We start from the raw sequence: 27,791 nt of genomic DNA on the forward strand, positions 1-27,791 counted from the left end.
GCGTTCCATCTGAGGATTTTTTACTCATTCAGAGACGTCACCAGTTTTAGAGTTCAAGTTGTGTTTTTTTTTTTAAATAGATGAATTGTACCATAAATTTTGACCTACCATGTCTACCATGGCACGGAACCTCTGTTTTCATTTCATATCGTCATCCGCATCAAACATGAGCTAGACATTTAACACAGGTCGTCATGCATATATCAGAATTTACAACAGGTGACGTCCGTAAATCCTCGAATGTGAGGTATATTTGCATCTTTTCGGTCGACTCCGCTCCCCACAAACAAATGTGTAAAAAAACAATAGATAAAAGTTTAAAATTTATAATATTCATTATGTGAATATTAATTTCAATTAATTTCCTATTTAAAAATTTGCCAATTCCAGAAATTTGACGTGCCAACAGTTTATCCTTTAGGTCTAGCAAGGAGAAGAAACCTCACTATTTTAAAGATCGGGTTTGAAATGCAGTTAATTCTAAATTCTTGGGAACCACGAGGTCGGTGGTACGTAAACACATCATTGATCATAGAATATATTTTATGTTTGTTTTGAAATTTTGAATCAAAATGGTCAAAGTAAAGATAGAGGACACAGTCGAGGAACCAGTTCCAAAAGTTAAAAAGGTAAAATGACATATGATTTATATAATATGATATATATTTTTATTAGAGGAAATAGAGAATTTCGTAACAACATGGCACATGTTACTAACACTATTTATAACTGTAAGATAATTTCAGAGATCTGTCGCATGTATTTAGTATTCCTCGATTTATTGAAAACATGTAACAAGTCTTAGCTCAGTGCTTTCATGAAATTCTGCGAAAGGATATATTTTTTAATATCACCATTGCATTGGCTCTGAAAACCTTTTATATTTAAGCTTTAGTTACTGTTGTTGAGGGATATGATCGAGATGACAGTCCCGTTGAGTAATTCTAGATGCTGTTCGGTTCAGTATGAGATGTAGTATGTCTTTCAGCTTGTCCGTGTCCAGCCTTTTAGATGGGATACTAGGTTGATCATGTGTTTGGGAAAATCAAGCACATAAAATATTAATCCAAAAGCTGGAAAATGTCAAATACTGTATTTGGGATTACTCTTCATCTCGGCTGAGATTCGGCTTGGCTGAATATTTGGACTGACGCCTTCACCGAATCTCGGAGCAGTCCTTCATAATTCATGTCTGGAAATTTACTTTCAGCTTCGGCCAGTTCTAGAAATTAATTTGCACTCAAGCCGAGATTAGGATTACTCATACTGTTGGTGGCCTGCGGGGATTGTCTAGCCGAATAGCTCAGTCGGTTTTCAAATATGTCTACTTCTGATCTGTTCTGATTGTAGACTCAAGTCCAGCAGAGGTTCAGATTTGTTTTCCCCAGATTACTTTCGACTAAAACTGCATTTTTTGACTAATTAAAGTACCCGTAAATTTGAAAGTTTTCAATTTCAAAATCTTAATTGTACATATCTTCTCCACTTTTCATCCATAATAAATTTCTCTGGGGTGTTATTCCTCCTGAAGTTGACAACTTGTGGAACAGACACTTTTAGCCTACTTCTGATAACATCTGGCTGAATTGAACTAAGCTGGGTATACTCTGGAAATCGCTAAGAATCAAGTGACCTGGCTAAAGTACAATAATGAAAACATTATTGCGGACTACACATGTGTACTTACAAAGCTGTATTTGAAATTTGATGTCTTTTGAACTATTGCAGGTGCACTAATGAAAAATCTGACATCATCAAATTACAAATTTTGCACAATAATGAATTTATTCTTGTGTGAGCAGCTGTAAAATATTTACATTATCATAATCATACATACAAGTGGTGAACGAGGAAAGAAATAAGTATTTGGTAGAATATCATGGGTGCCTTGGAAAAGATAAATTTCAGTTTCTTATTATAACATTGTAACTATGTTCTGTAGGGCAAAGAAAAAATTTCAAAGGAGAAAACTAAGAAAGAAAAGAAAGTGTCAAAGGTAAGTTATGCTGACTGAAAATTGTCACAAGTAGTGGTTTATATACAGTGTGTGAAACTAACTTCAATCCTGTAGACATTTGGTCCACAGTCATTTCCTATAAAACCACACCAAATTCCTATAGACCAAAATAAAAACACTAAGATTAGCACATAAAAACTATTTTGTCTATCGGGCCATCTTTAATTTTGCACACTGGTTATATGTGGGAGGGTATGGTGATCGCCCACTCAGACACGTGGGTTTCCTCGGGGTACTGGGGTTTCCTCCCACAAAATTACCCCCGTGCAAGTCAGTCAATAGCTAGTATATATATATAGCTAATGTTATTGTTGTTTGTATGGCCGACTTTATAAAAATAAAGATTATTAATGTTGTCATTATCATTGAAATTAATTCAATCTCTGTTATTTTTGTTGCTATAGGGATGGAAGACTTGTCAACATATTGTACATGACTTTAGTTTATTTATTTAGGAATAGGCACATATACAATATAAAAACAAGACAATATCACAGAGGAACACATAGTTAAAACAAAAGTTGTTGTTAAATACATAAGATAAAAGGGTAAACTTAAACAGCTATTTGACTTTAAGAGCACAGTGAATAAATTAATGCATATGCCTATGCTAAGGATAACCCATGAAAGCCATATGGCTTATTTCCAATGGGGACCAGGAGTGGGCAGTTTAGAATTGAGGTGTTTTCCATGATTTGTACAATCGTTGTTGTGTCAGATAATGTGAATGTTGTAACTTTATTATTTTACATTTTACCTACTTTGCAGTATCATTCTTGTATGATCATTTCAATATTCATTACTGCATACTTGTATTACTTGTATCATGTTCAGCATAATACTGTTTTTAAGGCTGGAGATAAAAAGAAACAATCTGAAAAAGAATTATCAGAAAATGGGCACGAAGAGTTAGCCACAGAGAAGGAAGAGAAAAAGAAATCTAAAAAAGACCGAAAATCGACAGACAGGACAGAAGAGAGTTCAACCAAAAGCAAAGATAAAAAGAAGAAATCGAAGAAGGATGAAAAAGCAGCCATAAATGGGCACAGTGTAAATTCAGATGTTAAGACTGAAGCAGTGGATTCTGAGAATGATGGTAACACTGTGAATAGTGGTACTAATGTAACAGCTCCGGACAAGGAGAATGTCATCAAATCGGAGAAAACGGAGGAAGAGATCCTAGGGGATTTCTCAAACTTCAGAATCTCAGATTCCACAGTGGAAAAGCTCAAAAGTATGTGTACTTTTATAGTTGAGTGTGTTCTCCGGAGTTGGAAAGTTTCCTTAGTTAGTGGAATGGTGTGATGGGTTACCGGTAGTCTGGCAATTAAAATGTTGCTGGTTTGAATCTTCATTGTAAATAATTGATGGTGTATGTTGTGTCTTCTGGGGGGGGGGGGGGGGGGGGGGGGGGGGGGGGGGGGGGCATTATGCATAGTTGCAGGACAACAAATTTTCAAAAATATTCTCTAGTTCCATACATCTTAAATGAGAATTAATTTATAGTTGTGCAGAAAGCTTTCCATAAACAATTTTGAAATTAATGAATTGGAGTTGGCGTTCAGTCTCGCGGCAGGGGTTAAATGGGTGTATAGTGAATGTCTGTAATGTTTAAAACTTTTCTTTTTTGTTGACATCAAATATGACTGCATATTCAGGAAGATAATATTATTCTGTCAAAATTGAAAATGTTCTTTTTTGTCTCGGGGGTACAGATTCCAGGGCAGACCAAATTTGTCACAAGGCTGTATTGATAATTATAAAATCTGCTGCTTTTAAATAATACATCTTCAAATCTAATATTGAATGAAAACTGAATTCACAGTCAGTAAGACAGAGAATAAAGCTATCAACAAAACGTATAAATTTGAATGCCTTTGTGGCAGGAGTTGGTGGTGGTGGTGATGTTGTTGGAGGGTGTTAAACTGATCAATGATTGATATTTGTTTTCTTTTGAAATCTGAAAACGTTTATTTGGAGAAAGTACAAATTTTTACAAATTAATTTATTTCATATCTCTTGAAGATGATGTTCTGGCTTGAAAGTGAGGGTGGATGGGTTATTTTATTTCTCTCTATATTTTTTTTACAGTATAAACTTGAGTGAAATTTAATGATATATTTGAACACAATTTTAGATTAATTGATTAGATAATGTTTTACGTCCCTATCGACAATATTACACTCATATGGAGACGTCTAGAATTCTTGATGGTTTAGTCACATATTTGAGGGCTCAGTCAAGTGGACAAAATAATTCAATGAACATATATATGTACTGTTTTGTTTTTAAAGAGGGTGGGAGAGGTTACATGAGAGAAAATGTGTCATCAGGTTTGATGATGAGTACCTTTAACAAGAAAATAAAAAACAATCTGACAAATTTCATTTTCTGGTGTGGTGTTGTTGTTTTTTTTTTTTTATTAATCTTTGATAGTAGGTTTTCAACAGTTTCAATATACATGTACATCTAATTCATTGCTCTTGGAAATTGTCGAAAAATTACCACTTACACTATTGCACCACATAGATCAGTGATGATTTTCTTTCTGTAATTAACTGAAGTCTAATAATTTTATTCAAGAAAACTTATTTTCACAGAGCATCCTTAGTTTTAACTGTTATCGTATCCTTTATAAAATCTGTTTTTGTCCAGTTGTAATATTGATTTAATGTGTTTTATATCACAATTCTCAGTTTTTCATCGATATAGGAAATTAAATTGTAGTGTTGATATATTGTATATGACTCTTTGATGATGATTTATATTAAATACCCTGGTGACCCTGGCATGGCCTTAGGGCTGAAACAATTCACCGAAATATCGATACTGTTCAATATAAACGCTCGATTCAATGTTCGATTTATTGCCTGGATTTTCGATATGTTTATTACAAACAGGTTCAGTAAAATACATCAGGCTCGGCCTGTACTTCTTATTTTTACCTGCATGGGGGACAAAATGGCGTCGAATAATGTTCAGATTGTTTTTTACCTTGAGATTGACGAAAATAATAATGAACTTTATCAGTTTAAACTACAGAGCCAACAGGCATCTTACCGTTTGGCAGTTCAGAAACATTTTGCTTTTAAAATTATGATTTTGAATTTTGGTAATTAATTTTATCTTCAATTAATGTTATTGTTGGTTTCTTCTGTAAATTGTATCGTATTGAAAGTATTGAATCGTGGCATAAGTATTGCAATATGTATCGTATCGTGAAGGGGGCGTATCATTTCAGCCCTACATGTCCTTTTCAAATTTGTTTCTAAATTAAATCATCACTGATAGATTGAGGCACATTGGAAATAGTGCACACGCCAACATTGTTTGAAATGCTCTTTTCCTGTTGGACATTGAAAAAATCTTAATCTAGAAAGCTAAGGACAATATATTTTCATCTTTTTACAGAATTAACGTTTTGTTTGATTGGTCTGTTCAGTGAGAGGTTGTTGCATGTTACTAAGGTGACCGTTAGGCATTAAGGCCCATGGGCCTCTTGTTTATTCAATAGGACTCCTGAATAAAATGTTTAATTGAAAAATCTTACTTTACTTACAGAAAGAAGTATAAATTATCTGTTTCCTATACAGTACAAGACGTTTAATCATGTGTACAATGGGGAGGATGTCATTGGTCAAGCCCGTAAGTCTATATACCTCTTGATTTTCACTGTTAAACATATAAATTATTATTATTATTTTGTTCATTTATAAAGCGCAAAATTACATATAGTTTCTATGCTAAGTGTTCTCTGTGAAGGAAATGTTTCTCAGTTGATTTCATGTCAAGTTATTAACTTTTGCTGAGATACAGGAATACTGTTATTATGTAATGTTTTGTTGATTTTCTGAAAGAAACTTTTTCAATTTGTGCTTGTTTGTTTCTTTAAATTGTTTTGTTTTTGAGAGAGAGACATAAATAAAGATTTCATTCTATTTGATGTAGGTACTGGAACAGGAAAGACAGTAAGTAGGAAGAAGTTTAACATCTCAGAACTTCTGAAATTGAAATGTCATCTCAAAGTAGAATAATATTATAATTAAAATGAAATTGATGCATTTTAAATGTTATATCAAGTAGAATTATTATGGTGAAAGCTTTAAATTACATGGTTATTGACCAAGACATGTACATTTTAATTGTTTCAATTTAGATTCAACAGAAGTTAACGGATAATGTTGAGCGTTTTGTATTTGCTGTTAATCATTGGATCACCTTTAGCAACATTTAAAACAGTGTGAAATGCTTGTTGGATCTACCATTGTTTTCTTTGTAGCTTTCCTTTGCATTACCTCTTGTGGAAGTTTTACAGAAGAACAAAACACAGAGAATACCTCATTGTCCAAAGGCAAGTTTCATTCTGTGGAATTGTAATGAAGTGTTGCATTTTGCCATTCTGTTAAGGCCACCGTTAAAAAAAATTGTTTGTCCTCTCCTGACTGACTGACAAAAAACTGCCTGACTCTAAACCTTTAAGTGTCTGAGAATTGATAAAAAAAAATTAACTTTCAGAATTTTCTCATCCTCTTCAACTTCAGTTTTAATTTTATATCTGCTACTTCTTGCTCAGGGGATGAGATTTGACCCTATTCCCAACTGGAATTTGTCAATTTTTCCCAATTTAGTAAACTACCTTTGCATGCATAGAAACATTTACTTGGAAAAAAGTAACAAGGTCTTTATTTCCATAATTCCCATTGAAACATATAGTAGCACTACAGTCATGATTTATTTTCAAAACATCGCCAACTTTCCCAAATTTCCTCCATTTTTCTTTATTCATAATATCTATGTTTTAACATAGATTCACTGATTAACTTACTAAATCGACTTCAGAGAAAATGATGTTTCCCAAAAGTACGCTGACTTAGCGTCGTTTAAAAAAAAAATATTTTCCCCACCTACTACCTACCCAAATTTAGATGCTGGGTCAGGAAAGGGCAAACATAATTTTTAAAGGTGGCTTAAAGTAGACGGAGTGCTCATTGTGTTGAATTGCATTGAAAAATGTTGCATTTATGTTTAGGTTATTGCCATGGTACCAACCAGAGAACTTGCTAAACAGGTGTCAGATGTGTTTGAGTCAATCAGCGACCGACTGAACGTGGCCTGTTTCTATGGTGGAACTCCGTATGAGAAGCAGAGTGAGCTCTCTTATTTCATGATTATTATAACAGATTATTACACGGGCAATTGTGATAGGCCCTTCTGTTAGAAATTCTCAATCAATTCTTATTTTGTTACTACTGTAAAGAATGAATGTGCTGTGAAAAACTTTTGAATTATGTTTTGGTTAATTGACAAAGAATTTTGAATGGCATCGCAATGACACACTAAACCAGAACCTTGTTATCACATTGCCAAGAAAGTTGCTTGTTTTTCATTAGTCCATCAGACGTGAAGTTGTCTTAAGTTTATGTATGCAACATAAATACAAGTGTCTGTAACAAGTCTGTTTGTAGCATAAATACTACTATAACACTGAATTGATTTGGAGTTCCATGTGGGAATTGATATGGAGTTATACATGTTATCAGTGAGAGCCATCAGATCAGGGATTGATGTCCTGGTGGGGACACCTGGCCGAATCAAAGACCACATAGAGAAGGGCAACCTGGACTTCCGTGGTGTGCGGCATGTTGTTCTGGATGAGGTGGACAGAATGTTGGACATGGGGTTTGCAGATGATGTTGAGACCATTATATCTTCTGCTTATAAAACTGGTCAGTGATGGTGATATTCCTTGTGTTAGGGATTTTTCCCTTGCTAAAATACTGCCGATATTCAGTTAAAAAATTAGTGATTTTTTTTTTTCATTAATCCATTTTCCCCAATTTTTAAATTGAATTTCATATCTTGCCCTTCTAGAAAACCCAAATTTTGACTTACCTGAATTCAAATTTTGGTTGTTTGAAATTTTTAAAATTAAAAAAAATGATTATTATATACCTCAAAGTTTATCATGTTTAAATTTTGATTTTTAATCAAGAATTCTAAAGGGAAACAAGAAACAAATAACTAGGATATACAGTAATTGGTATTTCAGCCTGTGTAACGCAGATCATACACACCATACCAGTGTCCATGACGATTAGCCCCAACAACTCAGACTGCCATGCAGCCTAAAACCTGTTTCCTTTTCTGTCTTTTCACCTTTTCTGTTTGTTTACCCCAAAATTATTTAAGAGAAGACTGAAAAGCCATGCTTCTTTCAGTCCAAGTTTGTTATGAAATCATGATAAGCCATACTTTGAAGGTTGACTACTGTAAACGTATTATATTTGGCGTGTACGATATTTGGCAGAAATCGTTTTTTCAACAAGTTAGCGTAAATTTGATTTAGCGCATTCCTGAATTACTTTAAACATCCAGATTTACGGATGGCATTTAGCGATGTACTTGATTTAGCGGAAGCTGCGTTCCGCCAAAGGCGCTAAATAGAATACACAGCCAAATGTAATACATTTACAGTATATGCAATACAATTAATCACTTAGGTAGAAATGCTATCAAGGATTTTTCAAAGCATAAATGTGTGACAAAATCATGGAATAAAGAATTTAATTCAATGTTTGTTTAAGATGTCACGTTTCTAACTGAAATATTAACTTTCCTGATCTGGCAAGTTTGTCTTGCCTGAACTGAGATTTCACCTGCCCTGGACAATCACACAACAGTTAATGTCAACACCTAAGTGATTGATTGAATAACTGATCAAGTATGAATAATTGGTATGGTTTGTGAAAAGAAAGGTGTTTCCCTTTACTCTGTCATACATTTTTGGATGGTTTAAAAAAATTATATACAAAACGCTTTTAGGTGGAATTATTTTGTATTCCGAAACTGCAATCTTAAATTTTGATACAGGTTTCACATTTTGTAAATTTTTTCTTTCAGAGAATGGAGAGAACCCTCAGACTCTGTTATTTTCAGCAACTCTTCCCTCCTGGGTTCATGAAACAGCCAGAAAGTACATGAGAGAGGACAACCTGGCGAAAATCTCTCTTGTTAACAGCCAGGAAAATCGAACTTCCACGACGGTGCAGGTACCATGTTAATACCCACTTACTTTCCTCTGGTTTACTGTAGACAGACAGACTTGTAAATTCACAGTTAATAGCACACCTTTTAATATTAATTTTAACTTCGCATTTATTACAGCATTTGGCAATTCGCAGCAGTTTCTGGGACCGTCCAGCAGTGATTGGAGACGTCCTTCAAGTGTACAGTGGTAGGAATGGCCGTGCCATTATATTCAATGAGACCAAGAGGGAGGCAGACGACCTGTCATGCAGTGAATACATCAAACAGGACGCACACGTACTGCACGGCGACATTCCACAGGAGAAGAGAGAGACCGTTCTGAAGGTACACATGTGTGAACTAGGGGGTGGAGCTAATGTTTTACGGTGTGATCATCGAGAGAGACCGTTCTAAAGGTACACGTGTGAACTAGGGGGTGGAGCTAATGTTTTACGGTGTGATCATCGAGAGAGACCGTTCTGAAGGTACACATGTGAACTAGGGGGTGGAGCTAATGTTTTACGGTGTGATCATCGAGAGAGACCGTTCTAAAGGTACACGTGTGAACTAGGGGGTGGAGCTAATGTTTTACGGTGTGATCATCGAGAGAGACCGTTCTAAAGGTACACGTGAACTAGGGGGTTGAGCTAATGTTTTACAAGATGAACGAAGACCCTTAATATCTTACAAAAACAACTTTAGACACTTGATCCACCTATTCATTTAACGCAGGAAATATAACGTAGTTGATGTAAGCAGTGTATTGTGATGTCATATTTAGCGTCAGCTTTTACCCCCTTTTGAATCAAGCAATTATCAACAGCAATAAAATGAACAAAAGTATGAGAAGACTTGCCTGGTAAAAGATATATGCTGCTCTGTACTAAAATTAATGTAATTTCAGGTTTCTATAGCTACAGCTAAACATACGCACAATGTTTGCTTGTTCAGGTTGTTGACAGCCGATGATGTAAAGTTTCCGTCAGTCACAGAAATATTTAGATGAAAATCGACAGATGATAGGTTGTTCGAATACACACATAAAATTAACACACCTTGACAATATAATTGTGAATTTATTTCATTTTTATGATGCCCATATAGATTAAGATCATTAAGTTCATATGTATTCAGGGATGACTTGGCGGAAAATTTGTGTTTTGGTTTTGGTATCGGGGTGGGGCCAGAATGGTCTGTGATTAAATGTGTTAACAATTAAACACTTTTATCGTCTTCTTGATAACTACCATTCTAATTCTTTTCAAATTTGGTATGAAGCATCTTTGGGGCAAGGGGGACTTAAATTGTAAGTTTCAGGACTCCTGCATGCCCGGTCCTTAGGAGCAGGGCAAAATCTGCCAAAAATTACTAATTTTCAAAAATCTTCTCTACAACTGTGTAAGGAAAACTAAATTCCTGATGATGTAGAGCAGGAAGACCTCTACCAAAATGGTAATTTTTACCATCCCTGTGGTGGACGTTCTGACTCCAGTGCGAGGCTAAACTTGGTAAATATAGTATATGCTTGTAAAACTTTTCGATGATATCTTCTTTAATGCTGTTGATACTAAATTGAAGCTAAATAGATATTCAGAAAGAGTAGGTAGTCCTTTCCTGCGTTTGGTCCCGGGGTGGGGCATAATTTATTGTAGTTATTATGGTCTTTATCATTTGAAAGACTTCTTTAAATTTGCTGATATGGATAAAAACTAAGTGCATATTTAGGAAAAGTAGAAAAGGATGTACCAAATTTGTGAATTACACAACCCCAGTGTTTTGACTCGAGGACGGGACCATATTTAATAATCATATCGTGTTAATGTTACATGTATTATGTAAAGTCTTTCATTATTGTGGGTGCGGAGACATTTAATTTTTAAGAACACATCTTGTTTTATACTGTTGCTAAATATTAGAATTTATCTTTATAGATATATAGAACATGAATTTTTTTTTTTTAGATTTCATAGACCTTGGGACCATTGCTACTTTGAGTTAATACTTAATTGACTGATAAGGCCTGTGGGGCTCTTGTTTAAGTTGAAAAGTTGCTTGTATTTCCCAGTTTTTATTGAAAAATACAAACATTGAAACATTAAAGATTTATTCTTGACTATACATTGGTAAGTGTATATGTATAGATTTTATATCCTGAAGCGGGTCTTTCTGCATAATTCATGCATGGTAGCGAATTCTGTTGAGAAACCCAATACATCTTGTTTAACAAAAACAAGATATTGACAGAGATAACAAGTTTTTTTTAGCAAGATTGTGTGATTTATTGACAGGGTTTCCGAGACGGGAAGTTTAATGTCCTTTTGACCACAGATGTAGCTGCCCGAGGACTGGACATTCCCGAGGTGGATTTGGTTATCCAGTGTAATCCTCCGGAAGACGTGGACTCCTACATCCATCGTGCCGGACGAACGGGTCGTGCTGGGAAAAATGGAGTCTGCATCTGCTTCTATAAACCTGAAGAAGAAATGAAACTGGGGAATGTGGAGTACAGAGCTGTGAGTGTATTACGGTCCTAAGAGATAGGATAACTCTGTTCTGAAACGGGGCACTGTCTAAAAAGCAAAAAGCATAATTGACTGCCTGTCACCTATCAAAAGGGAATCGGGTTAATATTCCCGAACCTGGCAACGGAGTTGGCTCCTCGCAGGGTCGTGTGCAGTAACGCAAACGAACTCGGAGACGGCGACAGAGGTCCCGGGAAGAGTTCTCTTTTCTTTGTAAGGGACGGACTCCCTGGAATCGGCTTGCCCGGAGATAGGGACCCCTGTTACCGTAAAGCGCCACGGCTCTTGCGGTAGTGTGTTAAGATGAACGATTTATGTCAAAAATACACATTCTGGATTACTAAATCTTGGTTGTAAGTCAATGCACAGATTTTGCTACACGACCAGCTGTGTGCATCATGTCAGGTTCTGGAAGAAATGCACTATTTTGAAATACTATAATCTTGTTTCAAGTATAAGTAGTATATTAAAAAGGGGACTTGCTGGGGAGGTCAAAGATCAACTGAGTGTGCCATTTTGTTGAAAATAATTTCTCAAGTGCACCCTCATGTGGTGTATAGTTTGTGTGAGGAGATCTGTCATGTGGTCTTGTAATCAGCAATTCTATAAATAGTGTTCTATAAATAGTGGTCAAGTGTGTTTAAGTTTGTATAAAAGGCTCACTGTTCCTGTTTTTAAGCTCATCGGGACAAATGTCCGGAGAGCTGTTGTCACGACCCTGGCCTTAAAGGAAAAAAACATTAACCTTGGCTCTTAACGTACATGTATCTTTTGAACCAAATGGGTAAATGTCTTTGATATTTCACATATCGATTCCTCATGACCAGGTTTTTCATTTGGTAACAAGACTTGTGACCTAATGACCTTGAACTTTGACCTACTTTTCTAAAACTTCTACCAAATGAAGAGTTATTGCCCTTGGATTCAATATTTTGGAACATATTATTGATTATTTATAAGTTAGACTTTTGAAACATTTTATATTTAACAAGATTTTTTACAATAACCATTGGAAAAGACTCCAACAAAATTTATGGTAATACCATGCACAAATCTAAATAAATCATTGATTTCGCAAAATCTTATGATGTCACAACGTTGCAGTTCATACCCTCATGTATTTTTATATCCCTTTATAGCTCACACTTCCATGTGTCAAAGCTACAGGGTCGAGACAACAGACCTCACAGTGTTAAATGAATTGCGGAGGGTATCATGTTTTTGACCTGTCCGTCAGTCAGTGCTGTTGTCAGTGCAACTTTGAAACCGCTCAACAAATTTCACGAATCTTTGTAGTTAATAAGGACACACTGTGTAAATGTATTATTGTAGGAAATTCTGTTTCGATTTTATTTCTGAAATCAGAAAAACAAGACCCTTTTATAGCTCACACTTCCAATTGTCAAGGATCAAGTTAGCTCAGTGTTGTGGCCCATAGGTTTTTTCTATAGTATTATTAGACCAACACAAACGTGATAAAACTTTTGCCTATATCTGGTCACCTTGGATTTGATTTGATATTGTTTAACGTCCGACTTGAGAATGTTTCATTCATATGGAGACGTCACCACTGCCGGTGAAGGGCTGCAAAACTAAGGCCTCTGCTCGGCGCTTACAGCCTTTGAGCAGTGGGGGGGGGGGGGTCTTTATCGTGCCACACCTGCTGTGACATGGGACCTCGATTTTTTGTAGTCTCATCTGAAGGACGGCCCCATTTAGTCGCCTCTTACGACAAGCAAGGGGTACTGAGGACCTATTCTAACCCGGATCCCCATGGAATTGGTGCACCTTTAGAATAACTGCACAAGTTTGCTTTTAATATGTACCATTTTATATCAAAAAATCATTTTTATATCAAATTATCATTCTTATATCAAAGATGTAGATAATAAATTTGAAAATATGCTTATGTGTACTTAAAATTTCTAATGAAATATATGTGATTTAACACACAAGGTTATATGGTTATAAATTTGATCAATGTATTTTTTTTATCAAAATTATGACCATGGTGTATTTCATGTGTTAAATCATGGACTAAAGGATTGTGCATGGAGTCATTTCAAAATATGGGCCATTTTAAAAGGGCCATTATCCTACCTTGATCTTTGCAGATACCGTTGCTTTATGATGATAAATGATTTTTAAAAATCTGAGATTTCAAAAAAGGCATGAACAGATGGTCAACACATTCATTAGCCAAATGAGACACTCAGTAATATACAAATTGTTGGAAAAGCAATTCATTTGAGAAAGATTATTTTTGAAAATACATGAGGGTATGAACTGCGACAATTCACACTAGCGTACTTCATGAGTCATGATGCAGTTCATACTCTCATGTATTTTCAAAAATGAAATTTATATTTTATATTTACATTCTACTTTTCATTTCTGTCAGAATTCCCAGCTGTTACAGTAGATGTACAGTGAAACTTCTCCAAACTGGCCCCTCAGAAAACCGGCCCATCCCTATAAACCGGCCGTTTTTATCGGTCCGAGAGCTGGCTGGTTTAGAGAAGTTTCACTGTACTATATTTATCAAGATTCATACATTCATTGTTCACCACAGCTATTACAATTTATAAAGATATTAAAGGGACTGGTTCCCGTTTTTTGAAAGAAATGTTTTTCATTTTTTATGTTAAAAATTAAAAATATAGCTCATTTAATGTTGACAACTAAAATTTGGACCGTCTGAATGCAAGGATAAGAGCAATATTTTAGCTTTGATTCTGTGTTATGTAAACAAAGACTCGAGTCTTTAAACAAACAAACCAGTGAAACGTTAATTTGTAATTTAAAGCATCTTCATTTTGTACAATCACAAATTCTAACTTTTAAATGACAGATTTTACCTAAAGTATACTTGAGATGTGATTTATATAATAAACTTGGATCAATATCCATTTATTTTGAAAACTTATTAAACAATAACACACATTAATTTTTTTGTGAAACCTTCTAAACATATTGTAGCACTCGAGACTATAGATTTTGTCAGATCATTTAAAGTGAAAAACAAAATTTGGAGGAAAATCGTGAATCAATCCCTTTAAAAGCAAAAACATTGCAAATGTAAATATACTGTGATATGCATTCTACACAAATGACGACACATCAGGATTTAACTCGGTAAATTCTGGCAGAAAATGCAGTTGTGAATAACAATAGATTATGTAGTTAGCTTTTAAATTATTATTTTGTTTGTACAAAATTTCTGTGCATATCAGTGTAGAATATTATAATGTAGTATTACAAAACTCAATACTTAGTTTATCGTCAATTTATGTATTAAATATTTCAGAAAATCAAGTTCCGACGGGTTGCTGGACCCACGAAGCAGGATATTATTCGGGCATCCGTAGACGATGCAGTGAGGTAATCTCTTGTTTGGTGTGTGTTTGTAAAAGTGTATTGAGGATTTTTGAGAAAGTGAATTCATCCAACTCCTGATTCAATGTGTAGGATAATGAGGACGGAGACACTGACAATCCGCCATGTTTGTAAGGGAGATAACTTCTATACTATAAACAAAATCTGCAGTTACCGAAAAGATTTTGAGAAATTATCTGTTACCCTCACAAGTTGAAAGTATTATAATACTGAATGTGTGTGGATGTGAATTGCTGGTTTCATTATCTGAATACAGTTAATCGTTTATAAGTAAGTCTTTCATTTCCATTTTCTTCCAATTTCTTTTCTTTAGATCTATAGAAGGGGTAGCATCAGAGACACTGGACTATTTTCGTTCATCAGCGCAGGAGTTAATAACAGACCGAGGTGCAGAGGATGCTTTGGCTGCTGCTCTTGCCTTGATATCGGGCTCAACTAAAATTACATCGCGCTCTATGTTGTCATCCAAAGAGGTGAGCTCCTGTCGTCATTTAATGGTTTTGTATCAAAATTCTAAAGACTTCTAAAATATAAGAGAAGAAAAATTTAAATGGAGGTTGAATTAATTTTAGGGGCTCTATCACTGGTATGACCGTGTCACAAGCATCATGGTTGATACTTGAGTAATTCAGTTACTGTGTGATGAAAGTTGAGTTGCCATATTTAAAGCTGGTTTGTTGGGTTTTTTTTTTCGAAAAAACATCTGTAGTTCAATTTTGATGAAATAAATACCAACAATTTCAAAGCACAGTCCTCAGAAAGTCATTTTCATGCTCTAGTTCTATCCAAATATTGGTTTTGTGATACATGTGTACCTCTATATTAGTGATGTAATGATTTGATTACAGAGGGATTTTTCTTTATATATATATACATGTATATTCATGTTTTAGAATTACCAGATATGTATTTATAAAGAGAATGATAGCACTAGAATTATACTTTTTATATGACGTTGTTGTGGTATGGCAGTTGTGTCTGTATATCCGTCGGTCCCACTTCATAACTTAAATAGTATGAGACCTAGAATCCTCAAACTTTTTCAGCTGATACATCTTGGGTAGAGGGTGGGTCAAACTTTAAATTTAGGTCACTGTGACATTTGATTAAGACAATATGGCCAAATCCTGTTCGACTCGTAATTGGACAATTATTTGGTCTAGAATCATCAGACTTGGTCAGTAAATGCATCTTTAGTAGAAGGTGTGTCACACTCTAAATCAAGGTCACTGAGACTTAAATTGGCCCCATTTTCAAAACCCCTCATTTTGGGTTGTATTATATAAATATTGCATGTAGTTAAGGGTAACATTGAAAGGTTGACAATAGTTTTTCGAGGGGTGAAAATTTTCAATGTTACCCTCAACTACATGCAATATTTGTTTTATTATACTGAATGTTATATAAACAACAAAGCAGAAAGACTTGCGTCTGTTGACATTTGATCAATCACTATCATGAGATTTTTCGTATATCGATGCTGGTATTCGTGTTTATTACAAATGCTCAAATTACATCGTTTAACAAACTGCGGCGAACAGTACGCGCATAAATTTGACGCATGTGATAATTTTTTATAATATCACCCGTTGTCAAGTACTGTTACCCGTTGCTAGATACTATCACCCTGGAGGGCGTGCTTTCTGTTCTCAGAGGGTAACAATATGTTTTTTCAAATGCTTCTTGACCAATCAGATTCGAGTATTTTACATGAAAGTATAAAAAGAAATGCCCCACAACCTTCTTACATTATACTCATTAATTAATCTTTAACTGGACAGATGCAATTTGGCCCTTATCAAAATAATTTTTGCATGTCCAGCTGAACTCTTTGAAACACTATGGCTTAGACCATTACTCCCAAGGGACAAATGGATCTTAATTGGACAGAATTTGGCAGTAATTAAACTCCTTGAAACACCATGGCTTAGATCATCATTCCCATGAGACAATTCCTCTATCTGTTCTGTGATGTGCATGTTAAGACTGCAAATTTTGTAGTATAATACTGCATATATTTATATCATTAATGTTAAAAACAATAATTATACATATTAATTGTTATTAAATACTAATATGAGTTTAAAAGTTTTAATGACCTGAATTTAATTTGCAATTTACATTCCCCTATAGATGCACAAATTGACAAAATCTGGTGATTCAAGGATTACATAAGCCCAAAAATATGGCCATATCATCTTAATTAATTTAAGTCCCAGTGGCCTCGATTTAGAGTGTGACACGCCTACTAAAGAGGCATTTTTGAACACGGACAATTGGAAGTTGTAGTTTTTGAAATCAATGTCAATCCACTTTGGTTTGAACATATTTTATTACATATATGATATACTAAAGATTCAAACACAGCTTTCTAACAACTCAAGAGATTCTCACCTAAAAAGAAAGCATATGCATAGACAGAATAAATACCATAAATATACATGATGCATATTACTATCACAAGAATCTGCTTGAATTCAATGTAAAGCAGTGGAGATTTTAATTTGATAAGGAAGTGAGTCCTAACCTTATTACTACACAGTAAAGGCAAGTGAGGATAGGTAGATATTGATCCTTTCAAGATGTATATCAATAAATTGTAAGCTGTAAAAACAAGAAAACACTAGTTCTATTTGTAACAGGAACCATAACAGATGTTCCCCAAACATCTCCCAGATACAAAGTGGTGCCATTTTGTTTGATTTTAAGTTCTATGAAATCGTTCAAAACACACCTTCATTAAGAACAGTATGACTTTCACTTTATTTCCTTAAATTATAAGAGAGCTATGTAAAGTCAGTATTGTCCAATCAAAGTGAACTGCACATGCATGTGGTTGCTGGTCAAAAATTTTGACCATGCCAATCTGTTAAGCATCTCAATAGATATTCTGTATACAGTATAATTTTCAAACTAATTCATGGAAAAGCAAGAAAGTTGTAGACGTTTAAGCACTATCCAAGATACAATCAAAATTAACGTTCACATGCACTGATGTCAGTGATTTTGAACATGCTAATCCATTGAGCATCTCATTGTGTACTGATATTATGACTTTCAGTGCATTTCATAATGAAACAATTCGGTTATTGACGAAGTATCATCCAGTCAAAATTCAGCACGTGCTTGCACATCGTGGTAGGTGATTTTGGCCTCACACAGAGTAGAGAGTGCTCACATATATCTACAATCTACACATTCCATTGAAAACGAAAAATGTTATAGACAAATACTCGATTTTAGACATCAACAGATACATTGCACTTACAGTCACGTGAATCTGATCCGACTATTTTTGTTTACATCATTGATTAGGCATTCATAAGATAAGCTTCCAATATAAGATTCATTTGATTGCAGTCTTTTATAAGAATGCTATGGCTATGGCCATTTTTAATTAGTACCAAAGAATTGATAGAAAGTCAATGCATGTGTATTCACACGCAAACAAGTACGACTTTGTACTTGTGTTGATGTCATTCAACAGACATTCAAATCATACACCAATAATACGAATTTCATAACATTTGCATCATATATAAGAAAGTTATCATGATTTTAAAATCATCCATTCAGAATTTCGCACACATGCTGGCCAGTACTTTTGACCGTAGTAAATTGTAAAGAGTGCCAAGATACAACTACAAAACAAAAACCGTTATGGTCCTCAAAAAATTTAACCTTCAAAAGACGATATGCATGCATGTATGTGTTGGAGTTTTTTGTCACAACAATCTATACTCATATTATCTATTACCAATGCCATGAATCTCATTTCATTCCCTTTATTCATAAGAGAGTTACAAACATTTTTGTATTATTCAATCAAAATGAAGCAAACATTTATTTATGTGCATGCAGATTGGTAATTTTGATCATGCCAATCAGTGTTACGGGTCTGAATTTTTACCAACAATAAGATAAAAATCTCAAACAAATTCTTTAAAAAACACAAAGATGCAAGTTTAGACTGATTCCAAAGTTGGTGTACCAAAAACCCAATGCACGTGCATGCATGTATAGATTAATTGATTGATTGTATCTTGTTTAACATCTCTCTGGAGAATTTTTCACTCGTATGGAGACATCACCAAGAATGGTGAAGGGCTTCAAATTTAGGCCTTTGCTCAGCGCTTACGGCTATTGATCAGTAAGGGTTCTTTAGCGTGCCACACCTACTGTGACGTGGGACATATGTTTTTAAGGTCATCTCCAAGGACCTGTGACATTCACACCTGATGCTGAGCATTTGGTGATGGAACTCTCACTACCTGTTTTAACAACTTAGGTCTGTTGCGGCCGGGATTCGAACCCCAGCCTTCCGCATGTGGGGCAAACACTCTAACCTCCACAGCTCTAATCTTCAGACCACCGCGGTGGTGCATGCATGTATAGACAAAATGTCATTTGTTCTGCACATCTACAAATGTTATACTGCCATCTCAGAAAGGTTTTATCTTAATCTCTTGTGTGGTTTCTGAGAACACTCCCAGACAAAAATGTCGGAGAAAAGGAAGGAGAAGAAACAGTAAAAACAATATGTTCCTAAACTCTGAAAGCTTGGGAACATAATAACATATAAAACTCCAACAATATCACAAATGGCAATCACTGCCAAGCTAGTCATTCTGTCGTGTAAACAAGTTTTCATCCCATAATTCACTACACCAATACTTTCCTTTCAGAAAATGAGCACTTCATTCACCAAAACACACATTCATAAGACCTTGGCTATATTTCTATAGACAATCAGCTGCAAAAATATTGATGGCAATATGGTGGATGCAGCTGAAATTTACAACAAATTTGCAAGAAATCATATTGACTGTCTGCTGTGATGTGGTCCTCGACAATATGAAACATTTATTTATAGCACAAACCGGCACATATCGTCTATGGGCTTGATCAACCCATATATTTCCGCAGACTATCAGTTACAAACCTAATAAGACTGATAATATGCATATAGCAAGCCCATCAAAGTCATGTCAAAAAAATGTAGGCCATGTACTGCATTCTGGTGTCCAAATGCACAGAAATTACTCTACACTCAATATATTCCTTGTTACAGAAATCACTGCCACACTCAATATATTCAATCAATTTACACTCAATATATTCCTTGTTACAGAAACCACTGCTACACTCAATATAGTCCTTGTTACAGAAATCACTCTACACTCAATATAGTCCTTGTTACAGAAATCACTGCTACACTCAATATAGTCCTTGTTACAGAAATCAATTTACACTCAATATAGTACTTGTTACAGAAATCACTGCTACACTCTATATATTCCTTGTTACAGAAATCACTGCTACACTCAATATATTCCTTGTTACAGAAATCACTGCTACACTCAATATATTCCTTGTTACAGAAATCACTGCTACACTCAATTTAGTCCTTGTTACAGAAATCACTGCTACACTCAATATATTCCTCGTTACAGAAATCACTGCTACACTCAGTATATTCCTTGTTACAGAAATCACTGCTACACTCAATATATTCCTTGTTACAGAAATCACTGCTACACTCAATATATTCCTTGTTGACAGATTTAACTCCTACATTCAGTATATTTCCCTGTCAGGCTGTGTACAGAAAACGCTTTACACTTTCATACTAGTTTATTCAGGGTCTTTATTGAGCTAAACAGAAATCCGATTGTGTTGCATTTAATTATTCAATGGTTTCTTATTCCAAATGCAAAGCAAGAAATTCCGAAATTCTGTCCGTGAAAATTACTCCTTGTTCCTTGTTGTATGAAGAAATGAGCTTCCTGTGCTATTTGATGCCATGTTTGTTACATGTAGAGGTTAGCTCTATCTTTGATAGCTGTTTTCATATGACCGGTTGCGGTAGCTAAGTGGTAGAGCATTCGCTTCGTAACTGGGAAGTCGTGGGTTCATACCCCGCTTGTGCCATGACCACGTCAAACCTAAAATGTAAACTCGGGTAAATGCTCTGCATTTAGAAATGAGAATCACAGGTCTTTTGGATGTGAATTTAAAAACGGAGGTCCCGTGTCATGGCAGGCATTGGCATGTTGAAAAACCCTCACTGCTACGGCCCTATTGGCATGTTGAAAAACCCTCACTGCTACGGCCCTAAGCGCTAAGCATAGGTCTAAATTTGTGTTACTTCACCTACAAATGGTGACATCTCAATATAAGTGAAAAATTCTTGATGGGATGTAAAACAAACAATTAATCAGTCAATCAATCTGTTTTCATGTTCATTATTTAGAAAGGTTAACTCTTTGATATTTGTTTAAGGAATGGATTTATTATTTTTTCGTTGGATGGAGGTACCACGAAAAAAAAAGACGGATAACCGCATTATTGCGCGTAGAGATGAAATACATCATAAGAATGGATTAGTTTGAAAGGGGGGTGTCTTAATAGGCTTGTAAAATATTTTAGAGTTCACATTAAAAAGTATGTAGGCACATTTGTTGCTGCAGTGCCCGACATCCTCGCCATTGCCAGTGTCTCAGTAACAAGAAAGACAACTGGGGTTTACTCTCGCATAGATTTAGCACTGTGGCAGGGGTTATCTAACTTACAACACTGGGTCACAAAGCGTACTATTGTCGCTTACTCATCAGATAAGCATGGCAAAGTGTCCCTCTTTCTCACCGGATGCCTCTTTAGTGTATTAGCTACAAATCTGTTGTTGTTTTTTTTAGATTCCCCAATATTTGTTTTATAATTATCTTTAGAATTATAGATAGGTGATGAAATCATAAAAAGCTAAAGACAACGAATTAAAAGGTGGGCTCAGGTGCCTAGGAGATATCTAATAATAAATAGGTGTATTAAAAAGTCCAGATAAGAGATGTGTAAATATCAATATTTTGTTTTCAACAGTTGGCTATTTTGATTGCAGCTGCTTCACAATGAGGTCAAGCTTATGTCTGCTGCAGGTCCTCTAACAAATGCACTGTGCAGCCTGGTAAACTAATCGAATTATAACAAAACAGTCTATCCTGCTGGTCCTTTCATATTTTCTAAATCATGCCAGGACTTGCCGTTGTTATTGAACTTTGAAACATGCTTTCTTTGTTTTGTGCAGATGATTTTTTTTCCCAACCCAATAGATTATGCAATGTGTTTGTCCTTGAAATGAGCGTTTGTCAATAGGTCGTCTTAACATCGATTAGGAAATGGGCTACTCGTTTTACAGAATTGGTGAAGTATGATACGTGTCCCTCTGAATTCCAATGTTTCAGTATATAACAAACCTGGTAAGGAATTGAGAATATCTGTTGCAGAGGGCAAATAGAACCAAAGTTTGTGGGTGGGGTGTCTTGTTTAAAATTGAGGGTTAGACATGGTGAACTTCCTAAGGTCATAAATATTAGTTGCAAAATGCACCTCATTTCTGAAGTACTTTTCGTTATTCTGTACCATATAAGAAAGGATAGATCCTTAACTCCCCCTCTAGATCCGCCAATGAAACGTTATGCTGTGATCGTGCCGGTATTGAAACTTATACTTGTTTTTGGTATGATTTACAAGAGCGTGAATTTCTACAGGAAAAAAAGCTTTTCAGGTGTCTAAAGGTGTATAAAAATGCAGCATATTCCATGTCTTTATAATAAATGTTTACTTATGTGTCACCGCGAAGGTAGAAATGCATACGGTCGCTAGGTGTGTCTGACGTCATTAGTTTCGAATCCTGCACACCTGAAAGTACGTATGCTCTTACAAACAATGGTGTCCCTGAACTAGCCAAGATATAATTGACGACCAGATTAAAAGTATGTGAACGGAAATAATGGCGGGGTTGTGAAGTTCATTTTCTGGGGACCAGGCAATGCATGTTGATCTGTAAAACATCTTGACCCACCCATATGTTTGTGTGTTTTACTTTTTTAAGTCAACCCCAAAAATAAATAGATTTTTTATGACAAGATATTTTGTAATAATTTTACAAAGATTGGATCATTTTGCCAATAAGAATACTCAGATAATGAACTGTAGGCAATCTGATTAAAATCAGCTCCTCGATCCGCCCCTCTTTTTAAAAAAAAAAGTAAACTAGACAAGTTCTGGAACGGCATGCAATACTCCATAAGACCCACGCATGCAACAGTTAACTATGGTAGAACAGAGCGAAAGTTACTGGCTACGTAGCCTTCAAATCTGACTTTTTTTTTTAAAAAAGAGGAGCTCATTTTAGTAAGATTGGAAGTGCATGTTTGAGGGCTTGCAACTGTTTTAAAATTATTTCCCGATGAAACCGCAGATACCATTACACTGTTGAATGAGTCGCCATCAGTAACTAGTGGGATTTCCTGAATTAGACATATACCAGTAGCAGCATGTTTTCTGAAATTAGTAACTAGGTCTACTTATCAGAAAAATATCTACTAATTGATTCAGACGCTTCGTCAAGCTTCCTTCGACTTTTCTCGGAATTTTATTATCCCTGTAGGTAGGTCACCTAAAACTTTAAATGATGACATGGTTGACGTGTTGTTTATGACTGCACTTGGATTATTTCCAGAGAGAGATAGAGAGAAGTGTCAGAGAGACAGAGTAGCAATGCAGACGTCATTAATATAATGATCGGTTCAAATTATGCAATTTAGGTTTTTAAAATAATTTTTTTGGGGGGGAAAAATAAACCCAAAACATACATGAACAATGAAAATCACAGTGCACAGCTGTTGACATTAGATAGGGGAAGGTTTCTGCAAGAACTATAAATAGTACCATTGGGGATGGAAATTCCCTTGACCTAGATTTCGTTTTCTGAAAATCCCTTGTATCGATCTAAACATTTGCCAGGTAGAAAATACACCGACTCGGCGACTGATAAGTATTGTTAGCACAATGCGTGCGCTGAGCTCATATCTAAATGCTACACATTGTCAACAATTTAAAAAGTGACGTAGTTTTAATTCTATACACAAATAAAGAGTGTTTAGTCTTATGATTCTTTTTTAAAGAGGACTGTCGAATTCTAGCTGACAAGGATGTATATTGTTAAGTTACATATGGAACTCTATCAATAAAGTCTTACGGTTTTATATTGTTCTGGTGGTGAATGCATTGCTTTAAATGATTGATTGATTGATGTTTTTCGCCACACTCAACAATTTTTCAGTTATATGGTGGCGCCCAGGTTTTATTGGTGGAAGAGAGAACCCAGATACAATGTACCTGGGAAGAGACCACCGACCTTCCGAAAGTAAACTGGGAAACTTTCTCACTTACCGGCGCGAGCGAGATTAGAACCCGCGCCGACAGAGGTGAGAGGCCGTGTGATTTTGAGCGCGATGCTCTAACCACTCGGCCACGGAGGCCCTTTGTTTTAAATGAATTTCAATAAAAGCGTTAAAATTCAAGACTATTGATCTACAGGTGTTTTCCAATCAAATGATGAGTAGATCCTCCTATTGTTTATCATCCTTACACTGTATGCAGGGTTATTTTCGCGGTTCTGTACTTGTTGACGGTTTCGCTCCGTTTTAAATTCGCCCAGACACAGATGTGTTAGAGAGATATATATAAGGGGGGACAATGTTACCCAGTCTTTAATTCGCCCAGACACAGATGTGTTAAAGAGAGATATATATAAGGGGGGACAATGTTACCCAGTCTTAAATTCGCCCAGTGACAACAAGAGCGAAAGGGACGAAAGTAAAACGGGGGCGAATATTTCCCTGTGTACAGTACATACTATGTGGGTGGGGAGCTGCTGGTTGAAATCCTAGCTACCTGTGGTTCCTGATGTTTGAACCCACACTCCCTCCATGCACCGCCCCTTTTTATGTGCAAAACTAATTTCCTGAAACTTCATGGATTTTAAGTCTTTCAAGCTTTTATCAAACTCTCTAGTAACATGGATATACTGGATTAGATATATAAACAATGATTGGGACCTCGCTTTGATCTGGATCTTCAAATTAAATAAGCTCTGAAAGTCTGATTACGGGTAGTGTGTCTGGCCGTCAGGTGTCTGTGTTTGAGGGGAGAGTGTATCTGACCGGCAGGTGTCTGTGTTTGAGGGGAGAGTGTATCTGACCGGCAGGTGTCTGTGTTTGAGGGGAGAGTGTATCTGACCGTCAGGTGTCTGTGTTTGAGGGGAGAGTGTATCTGACCGTCAGGTGTCTGTGTTTGAGGGGAGAGTGTATCTGACCGTCAGGTGTCTGTGTTTGAGGGGAGAGTGTATCTGACCGTCAGGTGTCTGTGTTTGAGGGGAGTGTGGGTCTGGCTGTCAGGTGTCTGTGGTTGAGGGGAGTGTGGGTCTGGCCGTCAGGTGTCTGTGGTTGAGGGGAGTGTGGGTCTGGCCGTCAGGTGTCTGTGGTTGAGGGGAGAGTGTATCTGACCGTCAGGTGTCTGTGTTTGAGGGGAGAGTGTATCTGACCGTCAGGTGTCTGTGTTTGAGGGGAGAGTGTGTCTGACAGTCAGGTGTCTGTGGTTGAGGGTAGTGTGGGTCTGGCCGTCAGGTGTCTGTGTTTGAGGGGTGTGTGGGTCTGGCCGTCAGGTGTCTGTGTTTGAGGGGAGTGTGGGTCTGGCCGTCAGGTGTCTGTGTTTGAGGGGAGTGTGGGTCTGGCCGTCAGGTGTCTGTGGTTGAGGGTAGTGTGGGTCTGGCCGTCAAGTGTCTGTGGTAGAGATGAACATTTTGTTTTGAATTGCAGGGATTCACGACATTTTACCTGAGAACGAATAATGAAATTCAGCGGAACAACTACATATACCGTGCATTAGAAAGATGTCTGCCAAAAGACCTGGTGGAAAAACTTCGATGGCTCACTTTATGCAAAGATAGGATGGTAAGTGTTTCTAATGAGTACATTTAAAAATTGTCTGGACAGTAAACACTCAGCCATTGGGCGACCACCCCCACCCCCCGTTTTTTGTTTTGTTTTTGTTTGACCGAGTCTTGTGAATTAGTCGACAGACTGTTATTGTGTGTAATAAATTGACAAAGCGATCTTTAGTCTGAATGCACATAAAAGCGTTTTGAATTACAGGGTTACTAACTGTGGGTACACAGGGTTTAAAAGAAGTTAATTATAGAATTTAGAGTTTAAATTTCAAAACAAGTATGGGGTGCAATTTTCCACATGAGCAGTTGGCCAAGATCCTTTTTGCCCTTGGGGATTGTTTTGTTGTCAATTTATTTTGGAGATTTGGAACGAGTCTCGCCTCAAATATATTAACAATATTGCTCTTCAATCTTTATGTTTACATGTTACATACTATCAAATCAATAGCACATTAAATTGCACTTTGGAACAGAGAAGTGAAGTCTCGATGGGGTGGATTGTTATCAGTGAGGGAGGTTAAAGGGTTAGATTTATGCGCTCATGAACATATTGTAAAAGTCATTGTTGTGGCCTTGATTTTTTGAAATAATGCTTGTCCTAGAAAATATTCTCTAAACAAATAAAGATAACGAACAAGCATACTAACCTATCTCATCAATCCTATGAAGAATACAGACTTAAGGACAAATTTAGTGTACTGAAAATAAATACTGTAATTACAGTCATTATATTATTTTTTTCTTTGAATGTTTGGAAAACTGCCAGGACTACACGCTGTACTTTGATTTTTCAGGGAGCCGTGTTTGACTTTCCTTCTGACTGTGAAGCTCAAGTCTTGGATTATTGGACAGATGGGAAATACGACACCTTGTGCAAGGCCACTGAACTCCCAGATCTGCAAGAGAGAGAGAGACCGTTTTCCTCGGGGAGTCGTGGAGGGAGGGGGAGAGGAGGAGGCGGTAGAGGCTTCGGCGGGGGTCGGGGAAGGGGAGGGGGTAGAGGATTTTCAGACAGGACATTTGGAGGCTCAAACAGGGGAGGGTTTAATGGGAGAGGGGGATTTAAAAGATTTGCCGACAGGAGTGGGGACTTTCCACAAAACAAAAGGATTCGATTTTGATATTGCAATACATGGATTCATACTATTTATATGTATGTTGTGCAATAAATTAAAGTCAATTCAGTCGAGTTAATTGCCTATTTAAAGTTGTAGACAAAGGGAAAAACTCGCATATAGCTACCACATTGAAATGGTGAATTAATTTACAGCAAATATTGCAGAATACGGCGTTTAGTTATGTGTTATAGGATGCGATCAAATCATTCGATTGTTCTATAGAATTTGATCACGGGGCGTCCCAGTAAAATTTTGAAGATTAGTAGTGTAGATCTGGCTCCGTTACCGAGGATAGACGTACGATTTTGTAAATACCCTGGACTTTTTGGAATCACATAAATACTTATAGTCACATAAATGGTGTACATTTCAATGATATATAAAAATGTGTGTACATTTTTGATGTGTGAATTTAGCCATGATTACTTGAACGTATATCGTTGAAATAATACCTTGGTTTAGAAAATGAAAGTACGTGTTCTTGAATTAAAGAATTGACTCAGAAACTGTCAATTTTCAAAAAACGACGAAATACTTACGAACAAACTGTAAATTTATCCATTATCAAATTCCAGAACGATCATGATTAAATCGAAAATTAATTCCAGAACACCCTGATTGGCCTAACACAGACACCAATCTAGGGAAGTATTCTAACTTTCATTTTGAGTTGGTTTTACCCTCCAAAAGTTCCATCAGGATAGCAACTTTCATTTTAGCATCCAGTTTTGTTTTGCGTAACATGGACTCGCTATCTTAGATTCTCGCTAACAGTAATAAGTTTGGGTATATTAAATGAAATGCGTTTTAGAATATTTATTCGAAAGTTGAGAATAAAATTTTATAAATGCTACGTTTTTATATTGTTTGTTTTGTTTTAAAAAGTCCATACATATTGCATTGTTCTGATCACGTGTAGCAAG

At 36.1% G+C, this 27,791-nt stretch overlaps 1 protein-coding gene and 1 long non-coding RNA gene across 2 annotated transcripts; one reads left to right on the forward strand and one right to left on the reverse strand.

Annotated features, from left to right (window-relative positions):
• Positions 1-459: 459 nt before the first annotated feature.
• Positions 460-27,725, forward strand: LOC125668366 (nucleolar RNA helicase 2-like). Its single transcript, XM_048902432.2, has 15 exons — positions 460-629; positions 1,943-1,996; positions 2,870-3,251; positions 5,579-5,662; positions 5,966-5,985; positions 6,297-6,368; positions 7,047-7,164; positions 7,558-7,743; positions 8,918-9,066; positions 9,182-9,388; positions 11,332-11,556; positions 14,873-14,946; positions 15,275-15,434; positions 25,620-25,754; positions 26,545-27,725. Exons 1-15 carry the CDS (start codon positions 573-575, stop codon positions 26,869-26,871), a joined length of 2,250 nt encoding a protein of 749 aa, XP_048758389.2. The 5' UTR covers positions 460-572; the 3' UTR covers positions 26,872-27,725.
• LOC125668367 (uncharacterized) lies at positions 17,275-27,546 on the reverse strand. The gene is made up of 2 exons (XR_007367549.2): positions 27,408-27,546; positions 17,275-21,114 (listed from the first exon to the last, which is right to left on the reverse strand). It is a non-coding gene; the product is annotated as an uncharacterized LOC125668367 (long non-coding RNA).
• Positions 27,726-27,791: the final 66 nt, after the last annotated feature.

Source organism: Ostrea edulis, chromosome 4 (genome assembly GCF_947568905.1).
Source record: "Ostrea edulis chromosome 4, xbOstEdul1.1, whole genome shotgun sequence".
Taxonomy (NCBI): domain Eukaryota; kingdom Metazoa; phylum Mollusca; class Bivalvia; order Ostreida; family Ostreidae; genus Ostrea; species Ostrea edulis.

Excerpts from the sequence above, each read along its gene's own strand:
- LOC125668366 (XM_048902432.2), top strand. The coding sequence starts at position 573 with ATGGTCAAAGTAAAGATAGAGGACACAGTCGAGGAACCAGTTCCAAAA. Across the intron at positions 7,165-7,557 it reads AACTCCGTATGAGAAGCAGA|TGAGAGCCATCAGATCAGGG; the intron begins GTGAGCTCTCTT and ends ACATGTTATCAG. Across the intron at positions 14,947-15,274 it reads TCCGTAGACGATGCAGTGAG|ATCTATAGAAGGGGTAGCAT; the intron begins GTAATCTCTTGT and ends TCTTTTCTTTAG.